General features: G+C 45.6%; 1 protein-coding gene and 1 long non-coding RNA gene across 4 annotated transcripts in view; one reads left to right on the top strand and one right to left on the bottom strand.

Annotated features, from left to right (window-relative positions):
• The window catches only part of CLIC5 (chloride intracellular channel 5), a 167,174-nt gene that overhangs the window by 55,976 nt on the left and 85,300 nt on the right, over positions 1-25,898 (top strand). Inside the window, exon 1 of one of the 3 annotated variants that reach the window (XM_081519640.1) lies at positions 25,209-25,491. The exons of the other annotated variants lie outside the window; for them this stretch is intronic. Coding sequence (XP_081375766.1) covers positions 25,471-25,491 — 21 coding nt within the window. The 5' untranslated portion in view covers positions 25,209-25,470. Of the gene's footprint in view, positions 1-25,208; positions 25,492-25,898 lie in introns of those variants that run through there. 3 annotated transcript variants of the gene reach the window in all.
• Positions 986-25,126, bottom strand: LOC145517368 (uncharacterized). Its single transcript, XR_014061996.1, has 3 exons — positions 24,487-25,126; positions 3,764-3,880; positions 986-3,078 (listed from the first exon to the last, which is right to left on the bottom strand). It is a non-coding gene; the product is annotated as an uncharacterized LOC145517368 (long non-coding RNA).

The raw sequence follows: 25,898 nt of genomic DNA, 5'->3' as shown, positions 1-25,898 counted from the left end.
AAGGCTCCCACCCATCCCTGCTCTGTACTCCAAGTCTTTCCCTTCCAGGGAACATTCTAATGGGTATTTTTTTTTTTTTAAGATTTATTTATTTAATTAAAAAGGGTTTTTTTTTGGCTGTGGTGTGTCTTTGTTGCTGCACGAGAGATTTCTCTAGCTTCGGGAGTGGGGGCCACTCTTCATTGCCATTGCGGTGGCTTCTCTTGTTGCAGAGCACAGGCTCAGTAGTTGTGGCGCATGGACCTAGCTGCTCTGAGGCATGTGAGCATATGGGATCCTTCTGGACCAGGGACTGAACTGGTGTCCCCTGTACTGCAAGGCGGATTCCCAGTCACTGGACCGACCGCCAGGGAAGCCATCTCATGGGGATGTTTAAGAGATCATTGACCCAGCGATTTTAGTTTCTTCATCTATAATAAGAAAGGTTTGAGTCGGTCAGCTCTCATTCTCATTTCCCAACAAACGCGAATGGGGCAGAGGGGACAGAGAACTGGATTCAAATCTTGTCTCTGCCTCTTGTTGGCCAAGTGACTCTGAACAAGTTCCTTAACTTCTATGAATCTCAGCATCCCCCCTCTTAAAACAAGAGGGTGATTATAAATAAAGTGCCCTTATCTTTTATTGTCCAAACTCCTGAGGGAGAAAGGAGGTATTTCCAATAGTTAGGCTGGGACAGCAGGTGTCACCTGGGCTTGATGAGAACGTGCGGTCACCCTGGTTATGAAAATACTGTCACCACAGACTGGCTGCGAGGATGCCACGGGAACAAATAGAGGAAAATATTGTGTAAGTTGAAAATTGCTGAGAACACATTGACTTCGATAAGGATATGAGTCCCGTGGCAGATAGAACCTTTCTTCATCTGCAGATCCCTGATTTGCCTTAGGGAACAATGGCCTGGCTGCTTCCTTACTAGCAGGGCTATTTTGAGAATAAATGAGATCATACACAGCTGGGACTTTGATCACAAAGGGAGGACAACAGGTTAGAGTTGATAGAGGCAGTGAGCATGGTTTATTGAAAGAAAAAAGAACGAGGAAATAGAAGCAAAACAGAAAGTGATTTGGGAAGACAAACACAGGATGTGCTGTGTAGTTAGATCAAGGCATTCCTCCTTCCGTATGGACACCTCCACCTTCAGTCCCCGCCCTACACCCCAGAGGTAGAAAGTCACCAAAGCCACCTGATTTGAAACAAATGTCTCTTGAGTTTCAACAGAAACCAGTGGTTCTCAAATTTGGCTACAGAATCAAATAATTTGGGGGAGATTTTTAAAACTTCTGATGCCAGACTGCTCCCTGGTCAGTTACATCACAATTTCTGTAGGTGGGACCCAGAAGCGTTGTTTTTACCCCCACCCCTAGGCAACTCCAGAGTGGAGCTCTGGTGGAGAGCCACTGAGTCCTGATCAGAGGAAGGTCTTTCCGCAGGCAGCTTTGCCACTACTGAGCTCAGTGGCTTTGCTAGTGCAAAAGCTCGGTGGCTTTGCTAGATGAATGTCTAGAACGTCTAACAGCCTCGGGTCATCGTGATCATTCTCATCAGGAGTGCTGTTGATAGAAAGCTCACAGCCAACAGTGCTGCAGTGAACAGATGCTGACGGGCCATAAAGCCCTTATCTGCAGGACTCCAGAACTGTCTGTGTGTGGGGTCGGTCTAGTAAATAATGATTAATTCAGCCCCCGGGGGAAATAGAACGGAGGCCTGCTGATTGTCTGATGGAAATGACTAGTCATTTCATTTATGGAGTGATCCAGAAGGCTCTGACAGTGGTGCAGAGCACAAGTCAAGTCATGGCGACCCGTGATGTGGTCATCTGACTTCCAGAACAGACGGGATCAAATTTTGTTGTGTTGCCTCAGACCCCAGCTGCCCACTGGCTGCCTGGTCACCTGGCCAGTCATGGGTGTATCAGGTTTTGAAGTTCCTTTTATCACATTATGCCACTGTTTTCTCCTGGTTTTGCTCTTTGGTCAGTAATGCAATACGCAAATCCATCTGCCCTGCTGTGTCGGCGGTGCATCCTTGCCTGGTAACACATCTCTGGGAGTACCGATGTCAAAGGTCGACTCATACAAGTCTCAGGTACCCTGACAGGTGCTGACAGTGAGGACTGGGGGTCTGAAGATGTTAAAGCCCATGGCCAGTGGTGTCAGCTCCTATCTCCCTGCTCACGTGAGCTGTCTCTCTGGAGTGTTTGGTAGCTTTCTCCACCCAGGGCAAAGAGCCCATCAATTTAGATATGTCAAAAGCTTTTATTCTTGGTTTCTTTTGAAATTCAGATGCTGAGCCCATGGTAGTGGTGATGGAAGATGCAGTAGAAGAATAGTTTTCGGTGCCCCCCGAAGGTCACCTGCTGTGTGAGCTAGGACAGGCTGCTTAACATCTCTGGGCCACAGTTGTCTTGCCTGTGCAATGCTGATAATGGCAATACCTGTTTCCTGGGGTTGCTGTGAGCATTGAATGAGCTGTGTAGAATCTGGGGTCTAAGTAAAGCCTCCTCTGCAGGCCTAGGATAGCCCAAACAGTGAGAAGCCAAGCCCTCACATGTTCCTTCCTTAATGTGTCCCAGAAGTCGCTGGTGCTGAGACACAGAGTGATGGGAGCCAGAGCACGGTGCAGTGGTCTCTGGATCTGATCACCTCTGACGGGGCTGCTGCTCCAAGAGCCGGAGGTCCCCACCAACCACTGTCTGGAGGAATGTAACTGCAGGAGAGTATAGATTGCTGATCAATGGTCAGATTCTTCCAGCTCAAGGGGTGTTGATTCCTCTGGTAGTTGCTTCCACACAGCTCGAGGGACTGGACTAGGATGCATCAAATCACTGGGAGTGCTACACTGGCCCCTCCCTTTTCAGCTCCATGGGGGTGTTACTTCCGGGGTTTCATCCCCTTCTTGTCACTGGGTTCCAGGTGGAGCCTCCTGGGCTCATCTGCAGGTGCTACAATTTTGACCCTTCAATAGGAAAGAAGCTTCTGGAGTTCCAGGTCCTTTAGTTCCAAGAGGACCCCTGGAACCTCTATGCAGTCCTCGCATTTGCTTGCAACCTTCAAGCTCTGCCTAGACATGGGTACTGCCCTAGGAAACACATACACACGTATACCTATTACCTATCTAGACTACAGGGAAAACGTAATAGACACTCAATATCTGGTACCTTTAAAAACTATTACCCAGGAGACATCCCCAGGTGTCTTTTTCATGAAGATGCTAAGTGGTTAATTGTGGGTTTCCTGAAGGTGAGTCTCCACCCAGGGCATCTTAGATCTGACCCTGCTGGCATTCTGAGGGGTCAGCTCCAACTACTGGGGAAGTGTCTGCCAGCTCCCTGAGAGACAGCCTATTTTGGAAATTCATATATTTATGCAAGGAATGTCTTAGATCTGAGATGTGAAATACTTAAGGATAAATAAGATAGATAATCTGCTGTCAGAACTAAAGTGAACTCTTTCTGGTAAAAAGCAATGGAGTTATTAACCTCTGGAAAGAGGTCCCCACCATCTCTGTTAGCACGGAGAGGTTCTTTGAGTTATATTTATTGTAGTACTCATGGTGAACAATGGCTAGGCCACTGGCGCTCAACCTTTGGGGCATAAAAAAGTCACTGCAAAGCTTCTTCATACAGGTTTTCCCAGCCTTGTCCCTAGGGATTCAGATTCAGGAGGTTGGGGTGAATCCCAGACATCTCCCCCCGGTTATCCTCGGATTCATCAAAGATTGAGAACAGCTGGCCCAGATTGTGGTTAAATAGGGTTGAACCTACCTGGGGGAGGATCCAAAGGGCAAGAGAAAGTTGACTCCCCACTGGAAGTATGCATTTCTTGGGATGGAGGCGGTTGAGGCAAATATGCTTTTTCGCATGAGTCACCCGGGATTGACCCTAAATAAACCAGAAAAGGGAGGAAAGGAATGCTTTTGACCTCTCTTTTAAACTTGCTTCTCTTCCTCTGTATTTCTTTTTTTTTTTTTATGATATAGGAGTGACAAGTCATTTAAAAAGCTGGGTGTGAAGGGAAATATTAGTAAGATAAAGAATGTGGGGAGTTAAGAGATTGAAAACAATCCATCAATCAACTAACCAATTAACAAACATGTTTGTGGAGCCCTTTACTCTGTGCCAGGCTCTGTGACAGCTGAAAGCTGGGAGGGGAGATCAGAGATGATGGCGTCTTAGCAGCCCATGAACTAGAAACTGAGGAGTAAAAATGCCAACATCATGCCACATGCATGGTAGGCAATGAAATGAGGGACACATGTGGCTCAAATGAGGTCTCCAGGTCTAGTATTGGGGAGGTAGGACCTGAGATGAACTTTTAAAAAGTATATATATACATATATATGTTTATTTATTTATTTGGCTGCGTCAGGTCTCAGTTAAGGCATGCGGGATCTTCATTGCGGCACACCGACTCTCTAGTTGTGGCTCGAGGGCTTAGTTGTTCTGCAACATGTGGGATCTTAAGTTCCCCGACCAAGGATCAAACCCCTACCCCCTGCATTGCAAGGTGGATTCTTAGCCCCTGGACCACCAGTGAAGTCCCTGAGTTGTGCTCTGAAGAGTGATGAGGAGTCACTGAGTGCCAGGGGGTAGGATATTCAAGGTTGGCTGAAAAGAGTGGTATATGGAAGGGCACACTTGGAAATAAGATAGAAAGAAACACAACAGTGAGAAAGGGCTTTGAATGGCAGCTAAGTGATTTTTGACCCCTTGTGACTAATGGGGAGTGACCAGAGAGTTCTACCCAGAATAGGAGCTTGATGTGGACCCTGCTTCATTAGAATGGTTCCTATACTGCTTTGCACAGTGTGGTGGGAAGACTAATGAGTTCAGAGTTAGAATACCTGGATTCTAGGTCCAGCTGAGCTATGTGTTGGTTGTGTGACTTTCTTTAAGGCCAAACTTCCTCTTCTGTAAGATGGCTCAACGATCATAAAATCATAGAATCTTTGATTGGGAGAAACCTCCATGGAATCATCTGGTCTCATGCCCTCTTATCAGATAAATTCAGAGTCTACCATTTTGGGTTACGTGCTTTATGGGCTTAAGGAAAAGACATGAGATGACACATGAGCTGCTGCTCTTTTTGCCTTTGCTCTTATGACTGTGTTCAAGGTGGTTATGAATAAGGAGAGCCTTGAGAGGCCGGGAGGAGGCTTCTCCAGTGTTCCTTGTGGGGAGGCCATCATGAACCCAAGCCAGGGCCAAAAGGAGGAGTATGCTGGGGAAGCGTGATGTGGATACAGAATGAGTACAGGCCCTGGAAGAAGCCTGTGCAAACACAGGAGGGAGGCCCAAGCTTTAGACTCATGGTCACTTCACTTCTGGAGAGGCCAGTTTCCATGTCTGGAATGATGGATGCTAGTGGTGGGCTTGACCATTATTGTCTAAATTGTTGTAAGAGGATTGAGTGCAGATGAATGAATTGAGCTTCACGGTTCCTTTGAACTCAGAAACCCGATGGATCTAGGATAGAAATAGAGCCATGAGGAATGGAGCTCTTGGTAATGAGAGCAATCTTCAGGTTTTAGAACTGTTCTGTTTGAGATGATGGCAGGCCAGGGTTGAGGGCAGACGGCCATTGGAGTGCTGGAAAACCAGAGCTAAGAATGAGATAAAGGTCGGGCCAGGGATGTGGACTTGAACTTGCGCTTCCTTCCTACTCTTGAAGGAATGGGTTCCCTGGAGGTGGGAACTTGGAGAAGTGGGTAAAGGCTGTGCCTTAGAAAATGCACGTGTGAGAGGGAAAAACGAGGCACAGGAGGATTTAGCAAAGGTGATGATGAAGCAGAGAGGAAATAAATGTGACGTCCCAGACAGAGGAAACCACATCAATGATGGGTGTAGAGGCTAGAAGGGGTTAGGAAGTGTCTAGAAGAATTCAGCCTTCTTCTGGGCTGTGGCAAAGCCTGTGAAGAGATTCGGGGGGGTGGAAAGTTCGAGTCGGATCATGGAGCAAACTGAGTGATTTGGGTTTTTATTTAAAATGCAAAAGATTGCATGTGTTAACCTCCTGCTTGTGGGACAACTGAATTTTAAGAGAGAAAGGACTTAATTATCTGTAGGTGGCATGGCTGGCCCCAGAGAGGTATTCTGACATGGAAGTTCATCTCCCTGTGCCTTGGTGTGTAGCAGTTTGGTACCGGTTACCCTGTACCCCATACCAACCTCCTTGGAGCTCAAGGTGATGTTTTCCACCTCTATTTATCATTATTCTTCAGTAAGTGAGTAAGAATCAAGTGTAAGACTAGAGATAACCCAGAAGATGTAGGAGGGAGGATGTGTAGTGAATGGACTCCAACTGGGAACCCATTAGCTAGAACACAGAGGAAGTGAAAACCATGTCAGTTACTATTGCTTAAAAACTCAGTTTGGGAGGTTGGCATGGCAACTGATAAAGACTTCTTGACTCAGCCAAAGCTCCCCTCCCCTCCCTGCCCACCTCTGCTTCCCAAAGCTGACAGGGAGCAGAGGCCCAGGAAACACAGCAGGTGGGTGGTTGGGGGGAGGGACAACCTCACCTGCCTTTTATTCATTTTCACTTTTGAGTTCTTGGCATTTTATTGTCATATCATAAAATCTAGCATCCACTGTGTCATTGTTTTTTTGCCTTGGAAACCAAAGGAGCCATATGTCTGTGGTCCTTTATCACAAATGCCTCAGATTTTTCCTGCAGAGATAAAGGGTTATGGGCAGGGCTGGACCACAGGACTTTGGGGAGAGAGAGATGCCACGTGGGGAAGGTCATGTGACCTCTTCTCCCAGGAGTACTGTAGGAGTACAGCAGAGATACGATCTGTCTGTTGGGATTTCTATAAGGATCAAATGAAATCAGAACATGAACTCCTTTCGTAAATTAGAGCTTTCATTGTTTAAGACGTTGTATTATTGGTCAGTATGCACTCATCACCTTGTTCACAGAAAGGCTCAGTGCAGAGTTGGGTGAATCACCTCCCCTCCTCTGGCTCCTTCTTCTCTGTGGTCCTACCCTCCACTAAGGCTGCCAACTCCTCTGTTGGACTCTGCACTGGATCAACATAGGGGAAAGGATGGAATATCACAGGGAAGACTGGAGGATCACATGGAGAGTTTGCATGGTCCCACTTTCCATAGGCTGGAGCCTGAGTGTTATCCACTGTGTTTTCAGGAAAAGGTGAAGCAGGTTTGACAAACAACAAGCCTATCTCTACCATAGGAATGATGTATTTCCTTGTTTCCTACTGCTGTATCATCGCATCACACCCTAAGATGGCATCCTGTCAGCAGCCTCTCTCTCCTCCTGCCCACCATGGTTGATTGTTGTTGTTATTTTTTAGTCTCTAAATCATGTCTGATTCTCTTGTGACCCCTTGGACTGTAGCCTGCCAGGCTCCTCTGTCCATGGGATTTCCCAGGCAAGAATACTGTAGTAGGCTGCCATTTCCTCCTCCAGGGGATCTGCCCGACCCAGGGATTGAACCTGTGTCCTCTGCATTGGCAGGTGGATTCTTTACCACTGAGCCACCTGGGAAGCCCACCATGTTTGATATCCTGAGCTTACTCTTCCTGCAATACTCTCTCTGTCATATCCTCTCCACTTTGGCTAGATCAAGTTTACCTGCTTCCACCTGACACTGATGATTCTCCAACCAAGCCTTCATTCCCTTTCCTGGCTTGATTTCCTAGACTCTCCTAAAATGGTTCCTTTTGTGTCCATACAGTTTCAGAAGCACTTTTGAGTCTCTCATCTGATATCTCAGAGATGTAGATGATGCTACTTTAATGGCAGAAAGGTGAAGAGGAACTAAAGAGCCTCTTGATGAGGGTGAAAGAAGAGAGTGGAAAAGCTGGCTTAAAACTCAACATTCAAAAAGCTAAGAACATGGCATCTAGTCCCATCACTTCATGGCAGATAGATGGGGAAAAAGTGGAAACAGTGGCAGATTTTCTTTTCTTGGGCTCCAAAATCACTGCGCATGGTGACTACAGCCATGAAATTAAAAGATGCTTGCTCCTTGGAAGACAAGCTATGACAAACCTAGAGATTCTATTAAAAAGCAGAGACATCACTTTGCTGACAAAGGTCCATATAGTCAAAGCTATGGTTTTTCCAGTAGTCATATATGGATGTGAGGGTTGGACCATAAGAACTGATGCTTTTGAACTGTGGTGCTGGAGAAGACTTGCCAGTCCCTTGGACAGTAAGGAGATCAAACCAGTTGATCCTAAAGGAAATCAGCCCTGAGTATTCATTCGAAGGACTGATGCTGAAACTGAAGCTCCAATACTTTGGCCACCTGATGCAAAGAGCCAACCCACTGGAAAAAACCCTGATGCTGGGAAAGATTAAGGGCAAGAGGAGAAGGGGGTGACAGAGGATGAGATAGTTGGATAGTGTCACTGACTCAATGGAGATGAGTTTGAGTAAACTCTGGGAGATAGTGAAGGACAGGGAAGCCTGGCGTGCTGTAGCGCATGGGGTCTCAAAGAGTCAGACATGACTGAGAGACTGAACAAGAATAACATATGATTTTATCCTCATGCAGTCCCTTGGAGGAAGGAAGAGATTTAATCCCCATGAGAGACAAGGTGACTTTCTGGGGCCTGTACCCCACATTCCTCTGCAGGACCTGAGGGAGAAACCTGGAAGTCCTGACCCCAGACCAGAGTGATCTCGAACCAGAACAGGGTGTCCCAGCCTTGAATGATCACACAAAGCATCCTCTTGGGACGCTTTCCAAATTCAAGCACACACTTATGAATTCAAGGTCTTTGGGGGAGGAGGTCCTAGACATCTGTAGTTAGCTAGTGCCCCAGAATTCCAATGCATAGTCCATTATGAGAGCACTGCCCATGACCTAACAAGGGCCCCTATGGACACCCTGGATCCAGAGAAGGGAGTCTAACGGTGGGAATGTGAAGGATTGGAATAGGGACTGGAGAGAAATCTGAGGGGCAAGTGAGTCTACCAGCTATTCCTAGGTCACCTCAATGTACATTATATTCCAATCATCTTAAATATTGACCCTTGACTTTAGAACCTGCCCCATGGCCTATGGAATTATAAAAGCAGTCATGGATTTGTATTTTTTATTTTTTGGTACAGCTGTTCATCCTCATGCCTGGAACATAATGCACTTGAAGTGGAAAATGTCAGGAATTGATGGGGGGCCAGATGTCAGGGGGGAAAAGTGGGAGAAACAGAGGGGAGCTGGCTTGATTTATGATGTAGAAAAATCAACCCTCAGTCCCCAGTCCTCTTTGGTCCCATGGTTGTCTCTACAGTTTCAAAAGTCAGGGAAGACGTTTGGAAACTGAATAACGATAGCCATGGCTGAGTGCTGTTCTGATTGTGTAGTGACAATGTTCGTTGCTCAGTCATGTCCGATTCTTTGCTACCCCATGGACTGTAGCCCACCAGGCTCCTCTGTCCATGTCCATGGAATTCTCCAGGCAAGAATATTTGAGTGGGCTACCATTTCCTTCTCTTAGAGATCTTCTTGACCTAGGCGTTGAACCTGGGCCTCCCACATTACAGGTAGATTCTTTACTGTCTGATCCACCAGGGAAGCCCATGCTATTTTCAAGCCCTTGCTTATTTAGCTCTTTGAATTCCATGGGGAAGGGGGCGCTATTATTACTATTATTACTCCCAAGTTAGAGATGAGGAAAGGTAAGCTCAGAGAGACTGATCCCCTGCCCAAGGCCTCAGAGCTAAGACCCATCCTGAAGCAGTGGGACTTTTGCTTCCTGTTGCCTCATCACACCTAGACCCTCTCAGCTGTGTGAAGAGAATGTGCTTGTGCTGAGTCAAGAGATGTTTTTTAATGGCAGCTGGAGTAGGATGCCCATGACTTTGCCTTCCCTTAACTCTCCATAGGTCACAATGAATAGTCCAAAGCCAAGTCAGATCTCTACATTAGAAACTGGGCACTGATCACACAGGGAAGTCAGAGCTGCCTAGAGACCCACTGGATCTCAAATTTTCTTCCTGTTTCTGCTGTCAATCAACTCCTACCTTTTGATGTCAATCAGTTCCCACCTTTCCATTGACCTCTTTGCTTTAAGGTCTGTCCCCAGAGGTCCTATTTAAAATCTTTTACCCTGCACGGGCTATATCTGGACACCGTGGCCCTTGCTGCCACATTGGTTCTCACTGCTTTATCAGATCAGGAGGCAGGAGGAAGAGGATCAGGAGGGGCAGAGAGAGACGAGGAGAGCAGCATGTGCACCAAGCTTGTTATCCATCAGGCCGGGAGTAGAGGTAGTACCTGCTGTGTGATATGTGTGGGTGGCTACCCAAGGCAGACTTGTCCCCTTGCCAACAGATGGCCATTGGCCAAAGTGCCTCAGGATTCTAGGGTAAGCTTTGAAACTCAACTCTGCAAGGAGGGAGCCCTTGTCTTGAAATAAACTTATGTTTATTCCAGATACTCTGCCCTTAATGCATTACTAAGAACTAGACTCATTTATTGGAGAAGGAAATGGCAATCCAGTCCAGTATTCTTGCCTGGAGAATCCCATGGACAGAGATGCCTAGCAGGCTACATTCCTGGGGTCGCAAAGAGTCAGACACGACTTAGCAACTAAACCAGACTCATTTATAGAGCTACAGTAGAGTCCTATAATGAAAATAATTACAGACAATTTGCTGGGGCACTCTAAAGATGAACAGTATTACATCAAAAGAAAGTTAACAGCGTTCCTCCTGGAATTCAGTGGGTTCCACTGAGTCCTCATGAGATTCCAGCAGCTTCTGAGGAGGCTGACAGTGCTTTTGATAAGAGGACACTGAGGCCAAGAGAGGGTAGGCTGTTATACTGCCACACAGCAGTCTGAAGTGAGGAGGAAGAAATGAGCTACTGGCTGCAGTTTACTCCATGGGGGCCCAGCGTCACGGATGCTCAGCCCTTCCTGAGTCATTCTGAGACACATGACCTAGTCAAAAGCAGCAAGATGGTGGGAAGCTTTGATAATAAACTCAATTTTTTGAGCATCTCTTGTGCTCCAGACATTGTGCTCACCACTCCATTTATTTCAGTATCCCTAATGCAGCAAAGCCATGGCTAGGTACATTGTGGCTGATTTACCAGTGGGAAACCTAGGGCTTGGAAATGTTACGGCTTAACTTGGGGTCCAGTGGATAGTGGTGGAGTTGGAATTCAAACCCAGGTCTGACTGACTACAAAACCACATCTTGTATGTTAGTAATGAAAAGTAACAAAATTAAAGTCAAACACGCTCACAATGCACTTTTCCATCAGCTGTTGAGTGAGGTTAACCAGATACCTGGCCCCGAGTCTGGAAGAGAGTAAGATACACAAGGCAGACACCATCAGGCACAGACAGAACTTGAAGTCTGGGATAGAAGGGCGAGCAGGGCAGCCACTGGACATGCAGGAGAACTGGGACCAAGGGCAAGTACAAGGCTATGGGAGCTGGAATCAAGGGGGCTGTAAGGCACTGAGCTGAGTTTTGTGACACAAGCAGATAAGGGCTTGGGTTTAAGTTCAGGGGTGGGTAATGAGGTGGAGAAGGGAGAAGAAGCCATCCACATCTCCTCCCAGCAGACCTGTTGCCAGGGTAGATTCTGAGGGGCTGGTGATGAAAGGCCCCCTGTTTTCCACCCCATCAGGACCCCAGGAGCTTCTCTTGACCGGGAGAACAAGGGCACACTGGAGTGAGCCGAGGCCCACCCCTCTGGCCCTGCTCCCACTTTAGGTCACTGTAAAGGGCAATGGGAGCTTATCTAAGCCTGATGCTCTTCAGAAAACATTTTTTGACTTGTGTGCCAAGAACTACATTATCAAGGGTGAGGCACCTTTCATTCCAGAGTGGAGATAAAGGGTCCTCGGAGGGAACGCCTGGCTGGTTAACACTTTGGGGTGAAGGAGTACCTCCCGATATGTGATCAGACATCAGCTAAGGAGGACAAAGGAGCAGTTATCAGATGCACCTCATGGATGCAGGGCTTGTGACATGACGGGGAGATGGTCTGCAAGGAGCTAGAAAAAGAAGCCAGGGATGGAAGACAACTATCACCCATAACGTGGCTCTGTCCCCTGAGCTGGTGCTGATTTGCTTCAGTTGGGTTCAAACAAGGAAGACAGTATCCAACTGGCATGGTTACCTTGAAGTCACAGATTAGATAGAGCCTTTCCTCATATCTGGCTGTTTCCTACCAAGGAGCATGTACACGTCATTTTATTATTGCTTCACACACACACACGTATACACATGTACATACATTATCATAATATTTATATGTAATATATAATGTACACACATTTTTATATATTCACTTTTCTTCCAAGGTTTGAGGTCCAAGACTGAAATGCGTATCTCCATATGGTGTTTGACATACACCATATGCTCAACTACTGATATTGTTATATAGATCTGTATGTATCTTTGCACTTATTCCATATTTACTGGATATATACTGAGTTTCAGCAATACAATGGAATTCAGGAAGGGTTCTGTTCAGTTCTGCTTCCTGTCACTCTAGGCTTTGGGCCTGGTCATTAGGGTTTTTTCAACTCTAAAATAAGAGGATTGTACACAATGGAATATTACTCAGCCATTAAAAAAAATACATTTGAATCGGTTCTATTGAGATGGATGAAACTGGAGCCCATTATACAGAGTGAAGTAAGCCAGAAAGAAAAACACCAATACAGTATACTAATGCATATATATGGAATTTGAAAGATGGTAACGATAACCCTATATGCGAGACAGAATAAGAGACACAGATGCATAGAACAGTCTTATGGACTCTGAGGGAGAAGGTGAGGGTGGGATGTTCTGGGAGAATAGCATTGAAACATGTATATTATCATATGTGAAACAGAACACCATTCCATGTTCGATGCATGAGACAAATGCTCAGGGCCAGGGCAATGGGATGACCCAGAGGGATGGGATGGGGAGGGAGGTGGGTGGGGGGTCCAGGAAGGGGAACACATGTAAACCCATGGCTGATTCATGTCAATGTATGGCAAAAACTATTACAATATTGTAAAGTAATTAGCCCCCAACTAAAATAAATAAATTTATTTTAAAAAAATAAAATTAAATAAGAGGATTGGATGACATGATAGTCAAGGTCACTTTCAGCTGATTGATTCTTGATAGATTCTTGGGTAGATTGATTCTTGGATAAATTCTCTGTGTACTGAGCACAGTGGGAGGCCTGATGGAAGATTTCAAAGGGACCCTCTCAAGCAGTTACTGTCTACTTGGTGAGGGGTCTTAAATCTCCCTTAACCTAGATTGAGGTCAGCAAGCCTTTTCTATAAAGGGTCACATAGTAAATATTTTTGACCTTGAAGTCCATGCAGTCTCCATCACAACTATGCAACTCTGTCACTGTGGCAAGAAAGCGGCCATGGACAATATGTAGTTGATGGTCATGCCTGTGTTTTAATAAAACTTTATTTACAAAAACAGGTGGCAGGCTGACCCCTGACCTAGGAGCCAGGTTGACAAGGAAGTGAACTGCCCAAGGTGTATTGTCCAGAGTAGAGGGCTTGGCCTTTGCTGTCACAAGGTGAGGTTGGAGGGGCTGCCTTCCAGGGAGGTGCCCATGCTCACCTGTCGCTGTCCTTGCCACTAAGCCTTGAGATCTGGCCACCCAGGGTAGAGCTGTAAGATGACGCCTTCTGAATTTCTTGGAGGATGTTCCTGGGTGAATCCACATTAGTAATATATCTATTCTGCATGTGATGAAATATTCACGGAAACTGAGGCTCTAGACTTTGGTGCAAGACCCAGGAAGAGTTTTCTGTGGTTGTGGACTTGAGTCCTTGTGCAGGAGAGTCATGTGGAAACAGAGCCCTTTCCCCCTTCCTGCCAGCGTGTGTTGTGTCTCATGCCCTGCTCTTGGGGTGTTGTTCTGTCAAATGATCCCCTTGACGTTTACCGCTTGGCCTGCCTTCCACCAAGCCCCGTGCTGCTGACACACGCTGCTTCTCCGGGCAGTGCTCTGACATCTGTGAGCTGGGACGCAGCCACCTGGCAATGAGCAGGTGCTACAGGGTCTGCCCAGGCGCATCACCAGGTAAAAATACAATCATGACCGCATTTCCCAACCAATTCTGCGCACCACGTGAGACAAGTAAGCAGTTCATACAGGCACGCCGATCAACGAGGCCTCATACAACTGCTCCAGGAAGTGAATCTCCTGAGAAAGGAGAATGTTGTTTTATAAGGCTAGCACTCCTAACAGTAAACACTTGGAATGGTTTCTGCCCTTGACTCCCCTGGGCCCTTGACCAAGACACTTGGCCTCTCTGGGGAATTTTTCAACTATGAAATAGATGGAACCGCATTCCGGGGCTGGCTGGATCCTGGCCTCAGTTCAGATTGTGTAAATTCATGGAATCCACTTACGGTCTCTGGCTACTGTTGACTCATTTTGATTAACTTTCACATTGGCCCTTTTCATTATGTGTGTTTGTGTGTGTGTGTGTCTGTATATGTCTCTGTATGTATGTTTATGTCTCTGCACGTATGTCTGCGTGCACCTGTGTATCTGTGTGTGTGTCTGTGTATGTCTGTGTGTGTATCTGTGTGTATCTCTGTATGTGTATGCCTTATTTCCTCAAATTCAAGGACTTCTTTTTCAACAATTTCAGATATCATGATTTGGCAGGAAATTGGTTCTTTTGAATGCCAATAAAGTAGTAACAAAGGCCACTTTTGCTCACTATTCATATGTTTATATTTTGGAGAGTATTTTCAATGATTTCAATATTGACATGTGTAGGGGACATTTGTCCTACTTTATTGTGACTCTGCACCATTTGAGTATGCTTTTTCTGGGCCCTGCTTCTTTAAGACAGAAGTCAGGAATTGACTTTCTAGTCCGTTTCCTTTTCTGCTTAAATTAGCTACAGTGAGCCCTGTGGTTTGCTACCAAGAGCTCTTATCAGTATTTCCTTAGGAAAGATTGTGCAACAGAATCTTCTTTTAAGTCCTAATGATCCTGTGACATTAATTATAATACCTAGTTTAAGTGCTTAGACTCTGCTGTTAAGATATTTAACACCAAATATTCTTTGATAAGTTCAGTGACTTCTTTGGGATGATTTTAATAGAGACTGACAAACACGTAGGTCTGGATCCTATGGAGTTCTTGCCGTGAGTGTGGAAGCATCTGACTCCCTGGGGGAGACAGGGATCAAGTAGATCATGCTATGATTTCCTTCTCCCTCCTCATCCCCCTTTGTACCACCAAAGTGAAGCTTTTTCGCTGAGTGGAAACAGGTTACAGTAATTCCTGAGAGCCTCCTTACTCCTCAGATATTATATATGGTTTTGTTGTTGTTGTTCAGTTGCTCAGTTGTGTCTGACTCTTTGTGACCCCATGGACTGCAGCACGCCAGGCTTCCCTGTCCTTCACTATCTCCTGGAATTTGCTCAAACTCACATCCATTGAGTCAGTGATGCCAACATGTTGTTTAAGTTACAAAAAATTGGGCTGTAAGACGTTTGAAGGCAGAGTCATTGACCTTTATTTACTTCCACACCCCCTGCAAGTCTGCACAGAATTAAAACGTTAGACAGATACTTGACTGATTTATTGTTCAATAAAATCTTGCCTCCTCTGGTGACCATACCTATAAAACGATAAATATGCTAATGGTTCTTTTTTGCCCCAAATGTGTTTTGTTTCCCTTTAAAGTAAATGTGTGGCTATAGTGGTTTGCAATGGCAATGCAAAAATTAGAATTTTAGGTATTTTCTTTTTATAAACAATCAGATTTGGAGAAGGCAATGGCAGCCCACTCCATTATTCTTGCCTGGAGAATTCCATAGACAGAGGAGCCTGGCAGGCCACAGTCCATGGGGCCACAAAGAGTCAGACACGACTGAGCAACTAACACACACAGATATTTTCCGCTCGTGTGGTCTGTCAAATCTCTTCCAGCTCGGAAGATTTGGAGATCTAGAGACCAGGGCATCTCCAGGGAGCTTCAGAACTTGCTAGAGTTCCTTGGTTTTGTGATGGCTGGCGTCCGTTTCCAGTGAGAACCCCTGGACCAGGGCTACTGTCTGCTTTAGCTGTGATTGGTTAAGAGTGTTCTCTCTAAGTGCTCAAAATGCTTTTCAGGTTTCTCTCCCAGGAGCCAGCTAGCTTGTGGATTATGTATGTGTGTGTGTGTGTGTGTGTGTGTGTGTGTGTGTGTGTGTGCGCGCGCGTGCATGTGCATGGATGCACGTATAGGCCATGCATTCTCAGTGAGGGCAATATCTCTGCAAAGGGGATAAAATTGGTTCTTTGGGGGTGAAAAATCTTCCCCTTCTTATATAAAGCACAGATACACGCAGCCTATAAATAGATCGTATATCTGTGGTGTTAAGTTTTCATGGGGAGGAGGTTGGTGAGGAAAACATTTCTAAGAAGTCTCCTTAGAGGAGGTGACAATGAAAAGCAGAGTTGAGAAACACGGAGACAGAGCAGACTTACTGACATATGGACACGGACATCCACATGTGTACTACACCTACACGTGTGGCTATTAAGGGTAACATGTGCTATAGCAGATTCACTCAGAAATTTGACTTCGTGGCAGGAGCAGGACTGATTTCTGTGTTCTTTGTGACACTTTCTGCAACTAACAGTCTTTCTGCCTGAATGGCCATTCTCATTTGAACTGCCAGACACTTCAGTTAACACAGCACACAGTCTTCAAATGCAGATAATCCATATTCTGTCATTCTCTGGAAAGGCTGCCTGTTAGGAATGATCTGGGTCAGCAATTCATTTCACCAGGATCTGCTGAGCCCCTCCTTGGTGGGAGAGCTGCAGTGTCTTCCATGGGGTGTGCAAAGATGGAGGACCAGGGCCCTGAATCAGGGACCCCAAGTCAGGATCAGGGTGAGGGATGGAACTTACAAGCATAAGCACCCCAGATCCTGTTGAAGGATGGCTGATGACTTGACTAGCCCAAGACAGGAGAAGAGGCTTGCCTCACATTCTCTGAAACCCTGAATCCAATTTTCTCTTCCATCACTACATTTTATCAACCTTGTAATGAGGTCTGTCTTCCCTCTTGTTAATTATTTTTGTTATGATCATACCTTTTTTGGAAGTAGGTGATATATACAAAATCCATAAAATAAAAGTCAAATTTTTAAAAATCTTGTTAAAAAAATCCCACACTTTCAGTTAATACTTGTATTTGACCAGGCCGCCAAGTGTCTGTGTTGAATCCCTCACACTTCATCTCATGAACCTCCTTTGCCATTATCCTGACCCTCTGTTCATATTCATCCCTGCCTGCTACCTGGATGCTGTATTCCTAACCCTCCTTAGAAAACCCCTGGGAAGCCTCAACAAATCCCAGTGCCTGGCCTTGCTCTGGACCAATTAAATCAGAATCTCTGTGGGTGGGGCTTGAGCTTCAGTGTTGCTTTCATGCTTCCTGGGAGATTTCAAATGCAGCCAGAACTGGGCATCCCTGGTTTAAATCCAGTGAATCCTCAAATGACTGCATGTGGGAACCTTCCAGGGAGCTTCTGAAAAATACAAGCCCCTAGGCTCCACCCAGGAACTCTGGTGTTGAAATAAATCTGTATTTATTGTTGCCTTCATGCTAGACTTTCCCATGACAGCCTCAGCCCCCGATGCACCCTATTCTTTGCTTGTAATGCTCTTCTTCTTCTTTCCCCTTCCCCTTCCTAGAAACCAGCTCAGGATTATGTTATTTTAAAGAAATCCCCTTCTGATTGACACAGACTCTCCTATATCCTGCGGGCTCTTGTAGCCTCTGTCTCAGTTAATAGAATATGGATTTGTAGTACTAGCTTTATGTATGATTAAAACAGATGTGATTTCAGGGACACAAAGAAAAATGTTTGTGTTTTTCCAAGTGGTGCCGCTGCCCCTGGGAGACTTAAATGGTTTTCATACTTTAGTGTGAGTGAAGCATCTGAGTCAAATGTGGGGGGCAGGTGGGGGAGTTGCGGAAGAAAACAGGACCCCAAAGGTGGGGTGAGGGAGGTGCCTGTGATGGTGAAACAGACATGCCTGTGTTGGGTTGGTGAGCAGCTGCCCTGCACTGGGATGGGGCAGGGGATGAAGGACATGGTCCCTGCTTGCTCCCTCTGAGGTGTTCAGCAGATGAGCCACAATTTCAGCAACCCCCTCACGGGGCTGCTGCAAGGATTACATGAATTCAAGTTTGCCAAGTGCTTCAAACAGTGTCTGGCACGTGGTAAATGCTCAATAGAGCTGGACTATTATTAGTGTGTGGCTTTGTCCATGACCCTGTGCTGCACTCCTGTCTACAAAGCCCCATGGCATTTCTCACTGAAATCATCTGGCCTTCACTCCTTCAGCAGACACTTCTCTCCACGTTTCATCTTATGTCAACAAAGCTTCACTGAGCACTTTCAGCCTCCCAGGTGGTCACCACGCTGGGCTCAGAAATGACAAAATGAATCAGAGTGTCTGCCCTTGATCAGACGGAAGATGCTAGACCACTTCCATACCTGCAGGATGCTGGGAGATGGAGGGAGCTGGGGCCGGGAGGAAGGCTGATGGAGTGGATCACAGAGGTTCTGAGGGGAGAGCCGCTGCTTCAAGCCAAAGAGGGTTGGGGGAAGGCTTCATGGATGCCTGTATTTGAGGAGAAGTCGTGGGAAGAGCAGGGCTGGTAATATTAATACCAACAGGCCACGCTCTATCTCTTTGCACCTGGAACTATGCTCAGGCATCACCTGCACTGTGGGTCCTCTTAGAAGTCCCACTTTATGGAGGGGGACTCTGAGGCTTAGAGAGGTTGGTCGCCAATACTTGGTGTCTCAGAGCCATATTCCTATATGGTCTGCAGAGAGCAGTGAGGGATGGAGAAGACATTCCAGGCAGAGGGAGCAGTGGAAAATGTGACAAAGCATGAGTGTGTAGGACATGGGGTGAGGGTGGGGGTGTCCAATGAGAAACACATTTTGGTTATGCCCGGGAGATGAGGAAGATCTCCACATAGAAAGCTTGATTGTCTAGATAATAGATGTTCTAAAGTTCGGTGTCAGTTACAGTGCTCAGGCAAGATGTGGGCTACTCCATGCCATGTCTGCCATCGATCCATTCATGCTGCGGGCTTGGGAATCAGGAGGGTTCTGAGTTGGGTGGTAGGGTGTTGGTGAGGTACTCTACAACAATGCCTGACCCACCAGTGCAGATATGTCAATACTTGAACAACTGGTTTGGCCTGAATATCTGCTCTGTTTGCAACCAAGTCATGATAGTTCTTGAATATCAGAAAGAGTTATTATTTTTGTTATAATCATAGCTAGTTTTGAGTGGCCTTAAAAATTTTGGGGGGAGTTGGTAGGAATCAACTCAATAATATGAAATTAAAGACTAATTTTAAAAGCCTTTCTAAACAATTTGCAGATACTATCTCTGCTTAGCTTTGAGTTACTGAGACCTCAGAGCTGTTGACCCTGACTCTCCCCTGTGGATGGGAGCAGGGCCAGCTTCCAGGTTGCATTAGAAGCCCACCCTTTAAGGGGTCAGAAGTTGTCCCTCCCCCCTCTTCTGAAGGATGATGCTGTAATTCTTTTTTATTTTAATTCTACAGAACCCATTTCTACAGTGATACTTTATGTTATCCTTACAACATCCTTCTGATCCATTTTGCAGATGTAGAAACTAAGACTTCCCCCATACAGCTGAGAATTAGCCCAACTTGATAGGGTAGGTCAGCAAACCAGAGCCAGGTGGCCACTGGGCAGCTCGATGGAGACCTGGGCATGACCGGGTGGCAGGGGCCAGGTAAGGGTCTGGAGTGTTGAAGTCTTCCCAGAGGCTATACCAGACACAGCCCTGACAAAGGGACTGGTGTGTCTGGGGAAGCTTCCTTTTCTTTCCTTCATCCCTGTACCCAACAGTTCTATAGATGGAGAAAAGTAAATACTGTCCTCCTTCTATCCGAGTTGGTCTCTAGTGGTGACTTCCAGAAGCAGTGGTGTATTTGTTTTCTATTGCTGTGTAACAAGTTACCACAAACGTAAGTGGTTTAAACCAATACTTTTCTTTATATCAGAGTTTCTATGGATCAGGAGTCTGACTGCTTCACTGGATCCTCTTTTCAGCATCTCACCTGGGGCTCAGAGTCCTTCCCAAGCCCTCACGGGGGTTGACAGAAATAGTACTGAAGCTCCGAGCCCCCTGGGGCTCCTCATGGTTCCCTGCCACATGGGCTCCACATAAGCACTTCACATCACAACAGCCTGCTCCTCCAAGGCCAGCAAGACAGTCTCTCTTCCATGAGCTTTTTTCCTGATTAAGTGAGGTCTGCTTACGAGACTCTTTTGATTAACTTACACTCAACTGATTTGGAATCTTGGTTACACCTGCAAAATGCCTTCACCTTTACTATATTCTGGTAGCTTGAAACAAGTCCTAGATCCCATGTACACTCAAGGGAGGGGGCTGTACAAGAGCATAAAGGCCACGAGGCAGAGGTCATGGGGCAGTTGTCTTAGGGTCTGTCTGTCACAGGCAGGTTGAGCTGACTTTCCTCTACATGTAATAACAATAGACCAGCACTTCATATACACCATCTTCTCATATCATCAGGATTGCATGAGAAAGGAATTGATATAGACCCATTTCACAGAAAGGAAAGCTGAGGTTTAGAGATCCAGTCCCTTTCCCAAGGTCACTCAGCTCAAAAAACAGAACCTGGACTTGAATTTGCTTTGTCAGACATCAAATCAATCACCCAAAAGCCTATGTGCTGTCTAAGGGTGTTGAGGGTCTTAAGTACTCAGAGAACACTACTGCATTGGAAACTCAGGTTTTACTTGACCTTGCTAAATGCTTACCAACTTTATATTTCTTCCCAAGCTTAGAGGAGGTCACATCTATGAATTTATACCTGAAATGAATTTATTTTCTGAGAGAGGAAGGAAGCCCTTACTATGTGACATTTTTTTTGCATATATTCTCTTATAAACATTTTGTAGTGTAAATGTTGTTACTCAAATTTTCCCTATGAGAAAACTGTCCTGCAGTCTCAGGGGGGGTTCTGTAACACTCCACTTACAGTAGTTGGGAGAGATATTAAACCCGCCATTATTCTATCAAACTTCATTCCATCGAACACTTGTGGACCAACTCACATAGTTTTCACTCACATAGTTTTCTAAAACAAAAAGGAAACAAAAAAATAAAAGTCAAGATGGAAGTTTCCTTTTGTTTGCTTTAGACAGTTATATTTTTAGCCACTTCTTTAACTTGCTGACCCATTTGCTGGAATGGAAACTGGTAACTTAAGCATGAATGGAAACCACTTTAAAAAATAATAGCCCAACACTGGTGCCTCCTGCAGGGACACAAGAGGGTGAGGTGTTTAGAGGGGTGCAAAGACTCAACCTGGTTTTGCTTGATCTTCATCCTACCTTTTGTTTGTAAAACAGACTGCGGCCTATAAAGGATGTTTGTATTATTTTATCATTGAATTGTCCTAACAACTCTGTTTCCAACCCCCAGCTTTCCAGATGGGGGATGTTTTCAGGAAGAAACTCTGGGTCTTGGCCAAGATCACAGAGTGTGTACAAAGGAGAGCTGGGTCTCCTGCCTAGGCATTTACAGCCAAGTTCCCCACCTCCACTCCCCTCTCAACAGCAAAGATGGATATATTGGGAGGGGGGAATGTCATTGATGAAAGCTTGCAGATGTGAAATAAATCCTATCCAGATCCACAGAAACACCCAAGAGTTGATCCCAGAGCTCAGCCATCATCCTGTTGGTGAAACTCCTCAAACACTAGCCAAGGGCAGGTACTTTGCTACTGGCTCCAATCCTGAAGGCTATTGTGACTTGCCCGGGGGATCTTTGGGGAATTTGGGTATCTTTAATGAGCTGCTTAGCTTGCTCAAGTTAATTTTTGTGTATTTAATATCCCTCATTTACAGAACAGGGCCAGGGTAGAGAATCCTTGTAGAGAGCAAGAATGACATTTCTCATGTTCCCATTCACTGAAAGCAGCACCCAAGATACTGGTCCAACAGTGATGTTAGGCACAGAAAATGATGGATCTACAAAACTACTTCCATTGATCTACAGCTTAATCAGGTGATTTTTTCTAATATAGTTTCCAAAATCTCAAAGGAGCCCTGACTTTTTCCAGCCAAAATGATTCATTTTTCATAGAGGCAGTGTCAGGAATTAGGATATTTACAGAACAATACACCTTCAACAGGATTCAGCAGGATGTTGGGGGTTAAATATAGGAGAAGCTGGAAGGGGGTCTCTGAGGTCATACGATGACAAGCAGAAGAGGGAACACAGTTCATGTAAAATGACACCTCGAAATCATCTTTGGGGGCAGGGAGAGTATTCAGAGTTAAAGCTAATTACACGTCTCGAGGTTTGTGGGATTTTCGTTCCCCTACCAGGGATCAAACCCAGGCCCTCAGCAGTGAAAGTGCAGAGTCCTAACCACTGGACTGCCAGGGAATTCTCCCAATCATTCTTGTATTGCCTCTTCCTCCTGACATTTTGACAAGAAAGCAACAAGTTCAAATGGATGTCAAGTGTAGCCTAGGAGGGCAGACCAAGTCCCCCACCCACATCAATACCTCCAGATGATAGAGCATTTCTAACCACGTGGGCAGGAAATTGACATTGCTGCCTGGGAGGGGGGGCCTCAGCCCTCAATACCAACCCCGTGAACTCACAGCTGGGTAAACCGAGACTAGCCTTTAGCTTTCTCCCCAAGTCACTGCAGGTCAGACAGCCTCCACCCAGAGCTGGGGGTGAAATCACCCTGTAGAGACTTGGGAGGGAGGGCGCAGAGCTGTGGGGGCAAGACTGCGGCCCCAGTGGGTCTGGAAGGCAGGACATCAAGCCAAGAGGTTAACTTTTGAGACTTCAGATCTGGTTGAATTTTCTTTGCTAGGTTGGGGGTATTTTTGGAACCCATCATCCTTTCTTCTTTTGTATTTCTCCCTTTCTGGCATGGGAATGTCTATCCTATGCCTGTCCCACTCCTGTATTTTGGAAGCACATAATTTTCCTGGTTTCACAGATTCACAGCTGGATAAAATTTTGCCTTAGAATTAATCCTACCTGGAGTCGCTCTCATATCTGATTTTAGATGATATTTAGATGAGACTTTGGACTTTAAACTTCAGAGTTGATGCTGCAAAAAGTTAAGACTTTTGGAGCTGTCCGTGTGGAGTGAATGTATTTTGCATGTGAGAAGAACATGCATTTTGAGGAGCCAGAGGCAGAGTGTTACGGACTGAATTGTGCTGCCCCCCCTCAATTCATAGTGTGAATTAACATGACTGCAACTGGAGATAGGACTGTTAGGAGGTAATTTGGTGAAGTGAGGTCATAAGTGCAGGTCACAAGTCCAATAGAATTAGTAGCCTTACAAAATGAGAAAGAGATCTCTCCACCATATAAGGACACAGTTAGATGACAGCTACCTACAAGCCAAGAAAAGAGCCCTCACCAGGAACCGAATCAGCTGGCATCTTAATCTTGGGCTTCTCAAGCTCCAGAACTATGAGAAACAAGTTTGTTTTGTTTACACCACACAGTCTACAGTCTTTTGTATAACAGCTCAAACAAAACAAAACAAAACAAAAGCATTCTGTGAATCCTCTTCTGGTCAAGTTTTACCATCATCTAATAAATCAGTAAATACTGTAGAGACTATAGAAATGTGTACAATGTGTTGCTTTCTCCAGTGGAGACTCAGTTCAGCAGAAGAGGTAAGTGTGGATACGTACACCCACAGCATCTAACTTTAAAGGGCAGCAGAAGATTATGCTAACTGTTGAATTCAAATGGATGAACAATGACTGCTGTCTGGCAGGGCCATTACCAGGACAAGTTTTGTAGGGTGAGAAGTGATGTTAGTAAAGGTCTTCAGGAAGCAAACTTTTTGCAGAGCTTCCTACACACCGGCTAGGTTAATGGGGTCAAATGCTTGGGTGAAGTCCACAGTACCACTCATGTTGCTATTCTCAGCATCTGCCACTGGCTGCCAGTGGAAGAGTATCAGGTCTCCAGTTTCATGGCATCACTGGAGCCACATTGACTTTCAAGTAAGACACAACTGCCACTGATACGAATGAGTAGTTCATGGAAAATGACTCAAGTTAATGCTGTTCTGGAATTGTGCCCCAGCAACATGGCTCCAGATTGTCTGTCTCTGCACAGGTCTCCTTATGGTGGGCAAGGTTACAAATACTATCTCTTTGAAATCAGCACAATTAAGGGATGCCACCCATGCTTGGGCTCCCGGCCACCATTCCTGTGGACTATAGAGGAGATAGCATCCTTACAAGGTTCTGCACCCAATGAGTGAGCAGAGGGGAAAAATCTCAGCTTTAAAAATCAGAAAAGACCTCATGGCTTCAAGTATTTCCAGGTAGCAAGGAATTCTATTTTGGATTCTATTTTTTTGGAATTCACTAAATCATATGTAGAACCTCATACATAAAAAAAAGATAAAAGGAGAAGAGCTCTGACTCACCCCCAATCCCAAAGGTCTCTGAAGCACCTGCACAGAACACTCAAACTCCAGGGACCATGGGTCAAAATCTTCAGTTCAGTGCCTGCTCTTTCTCATTGCAGATACCGTTGCCCTCTAAGGCAGCAAAGTCCTTTCATCAAACTTGATGCTGAGCAGGATCTGTACTTGCCTGAGGTCACGCAGCAACTCATGGGCCAAGATGAGACTGGAACCTGGGTTTCCTGACTCCCAGCCAGTGCTCCACATCCTCTGGGTGGCTTTGTCCAATGCTCACAAAGACTGAATGTTCTGTGTCTGCCCTTGAGACAGTCATGGGGTCAAGGTTAGGGATACTGACCTAACTGCCCTCGTATTATGACAGTGCCTGAGCCACAGCTGCAGTGAACATTTGTAGAAGGAAAGGATTTCTTGCACCCCAGTCTTCTCATCCTTGAAAACAAGGTATCATGGGAAACTCATTGAATTCTTCGCGAGTGGCTTTGAGTGATGAGTTTTCCACTCATCATGATGAGTTTTCCACTCATCATGATGAGTTTTCCACCTCATGATTTTTTTCCTTAAATGTCCATTCTTAGGATCCCATTGTGTGGGTAACCAGCCCCGGTGAAGGCACCAGGCCCCTGAAAGCCTCACCTGTAGTGAGTCCTAGGGGGAGGCCTCTTGGTGACAGTTGAATTGTGATTGGCTACACATGACATCACAGTTTATGGAGCACACACGCTACTTTATCTAATATGTAGCCTTGAAACAAACTGTGTGTGGGGGTGGGGGGGCACTTAGTCCAAATGTCATTATCCCCATTTTTCTGACAGAGGAAAATTCCAGAATCACACATCTTGCCCAGAGTCACACAACCAGTTATGGGTGGAGGCAGGGCTGGGCTCCCTGATTTCTACCCAGTGTCCTTTCTGCTTGAGTACAGTGAGTCTAAGGACAGGCTGGAGCACGTGAAAGTGTTGGGATCCTGTAGCTGAAGGTGGTAGAATGGGCCAGGAGGCCTGGAAGGTAAGGAACCAATACATTAATGATTCATCTGTTTTGGTTTATTTGATGCCAAGAAAAAAATTAAATTTGGTGAGGGCTGTGCTGTTCAGTTTCTGTACTAGTTTTTCGTTTCCTTTACTGCTTGTCCATACTCTTTTAGAATCTCTTCTTGAAGGACCAGGTTTTGTTCCTCTCTGTGAGTCAGTCATTCAAAAAACAGCTTTTTGAGGGCCTGTAATATGACTGGCACTGTTTCAGGTGCCAGAGTACAGCAGTGAACAAAATAGGCAGGGTTCCAGCCTTCACGAGGCTTATGTTCTAGTGAATGAGACAAGAGAGAAAGAAATAGATTAAAAGTTATAGTCCATTTATATTATTACAAAATACTTGCTATAGTCCCCGTGTTGTACAAAATATCCTTGTAGCTT

Source organism: Giraffa tippelskirchi, chromosome 8 (genome assembly GCF_054371585.1).
Source record: "Giraffa tippelskirchi isolate mGirTip1 chromosome 8, T2T-mGirTip1v1.2.pri, whole genome shotgun sequence".
NCBI lineage: Eukaryota > Metazoa > Chordata > Mammalia > Artiodactyla > Giraffidae > Giraffa > Giraffa tippelskirchi.
Note: the sequence above shows the minus strand (reverse complement) of the source record. Positions and strands in the feature narration are given on the sequence as shown.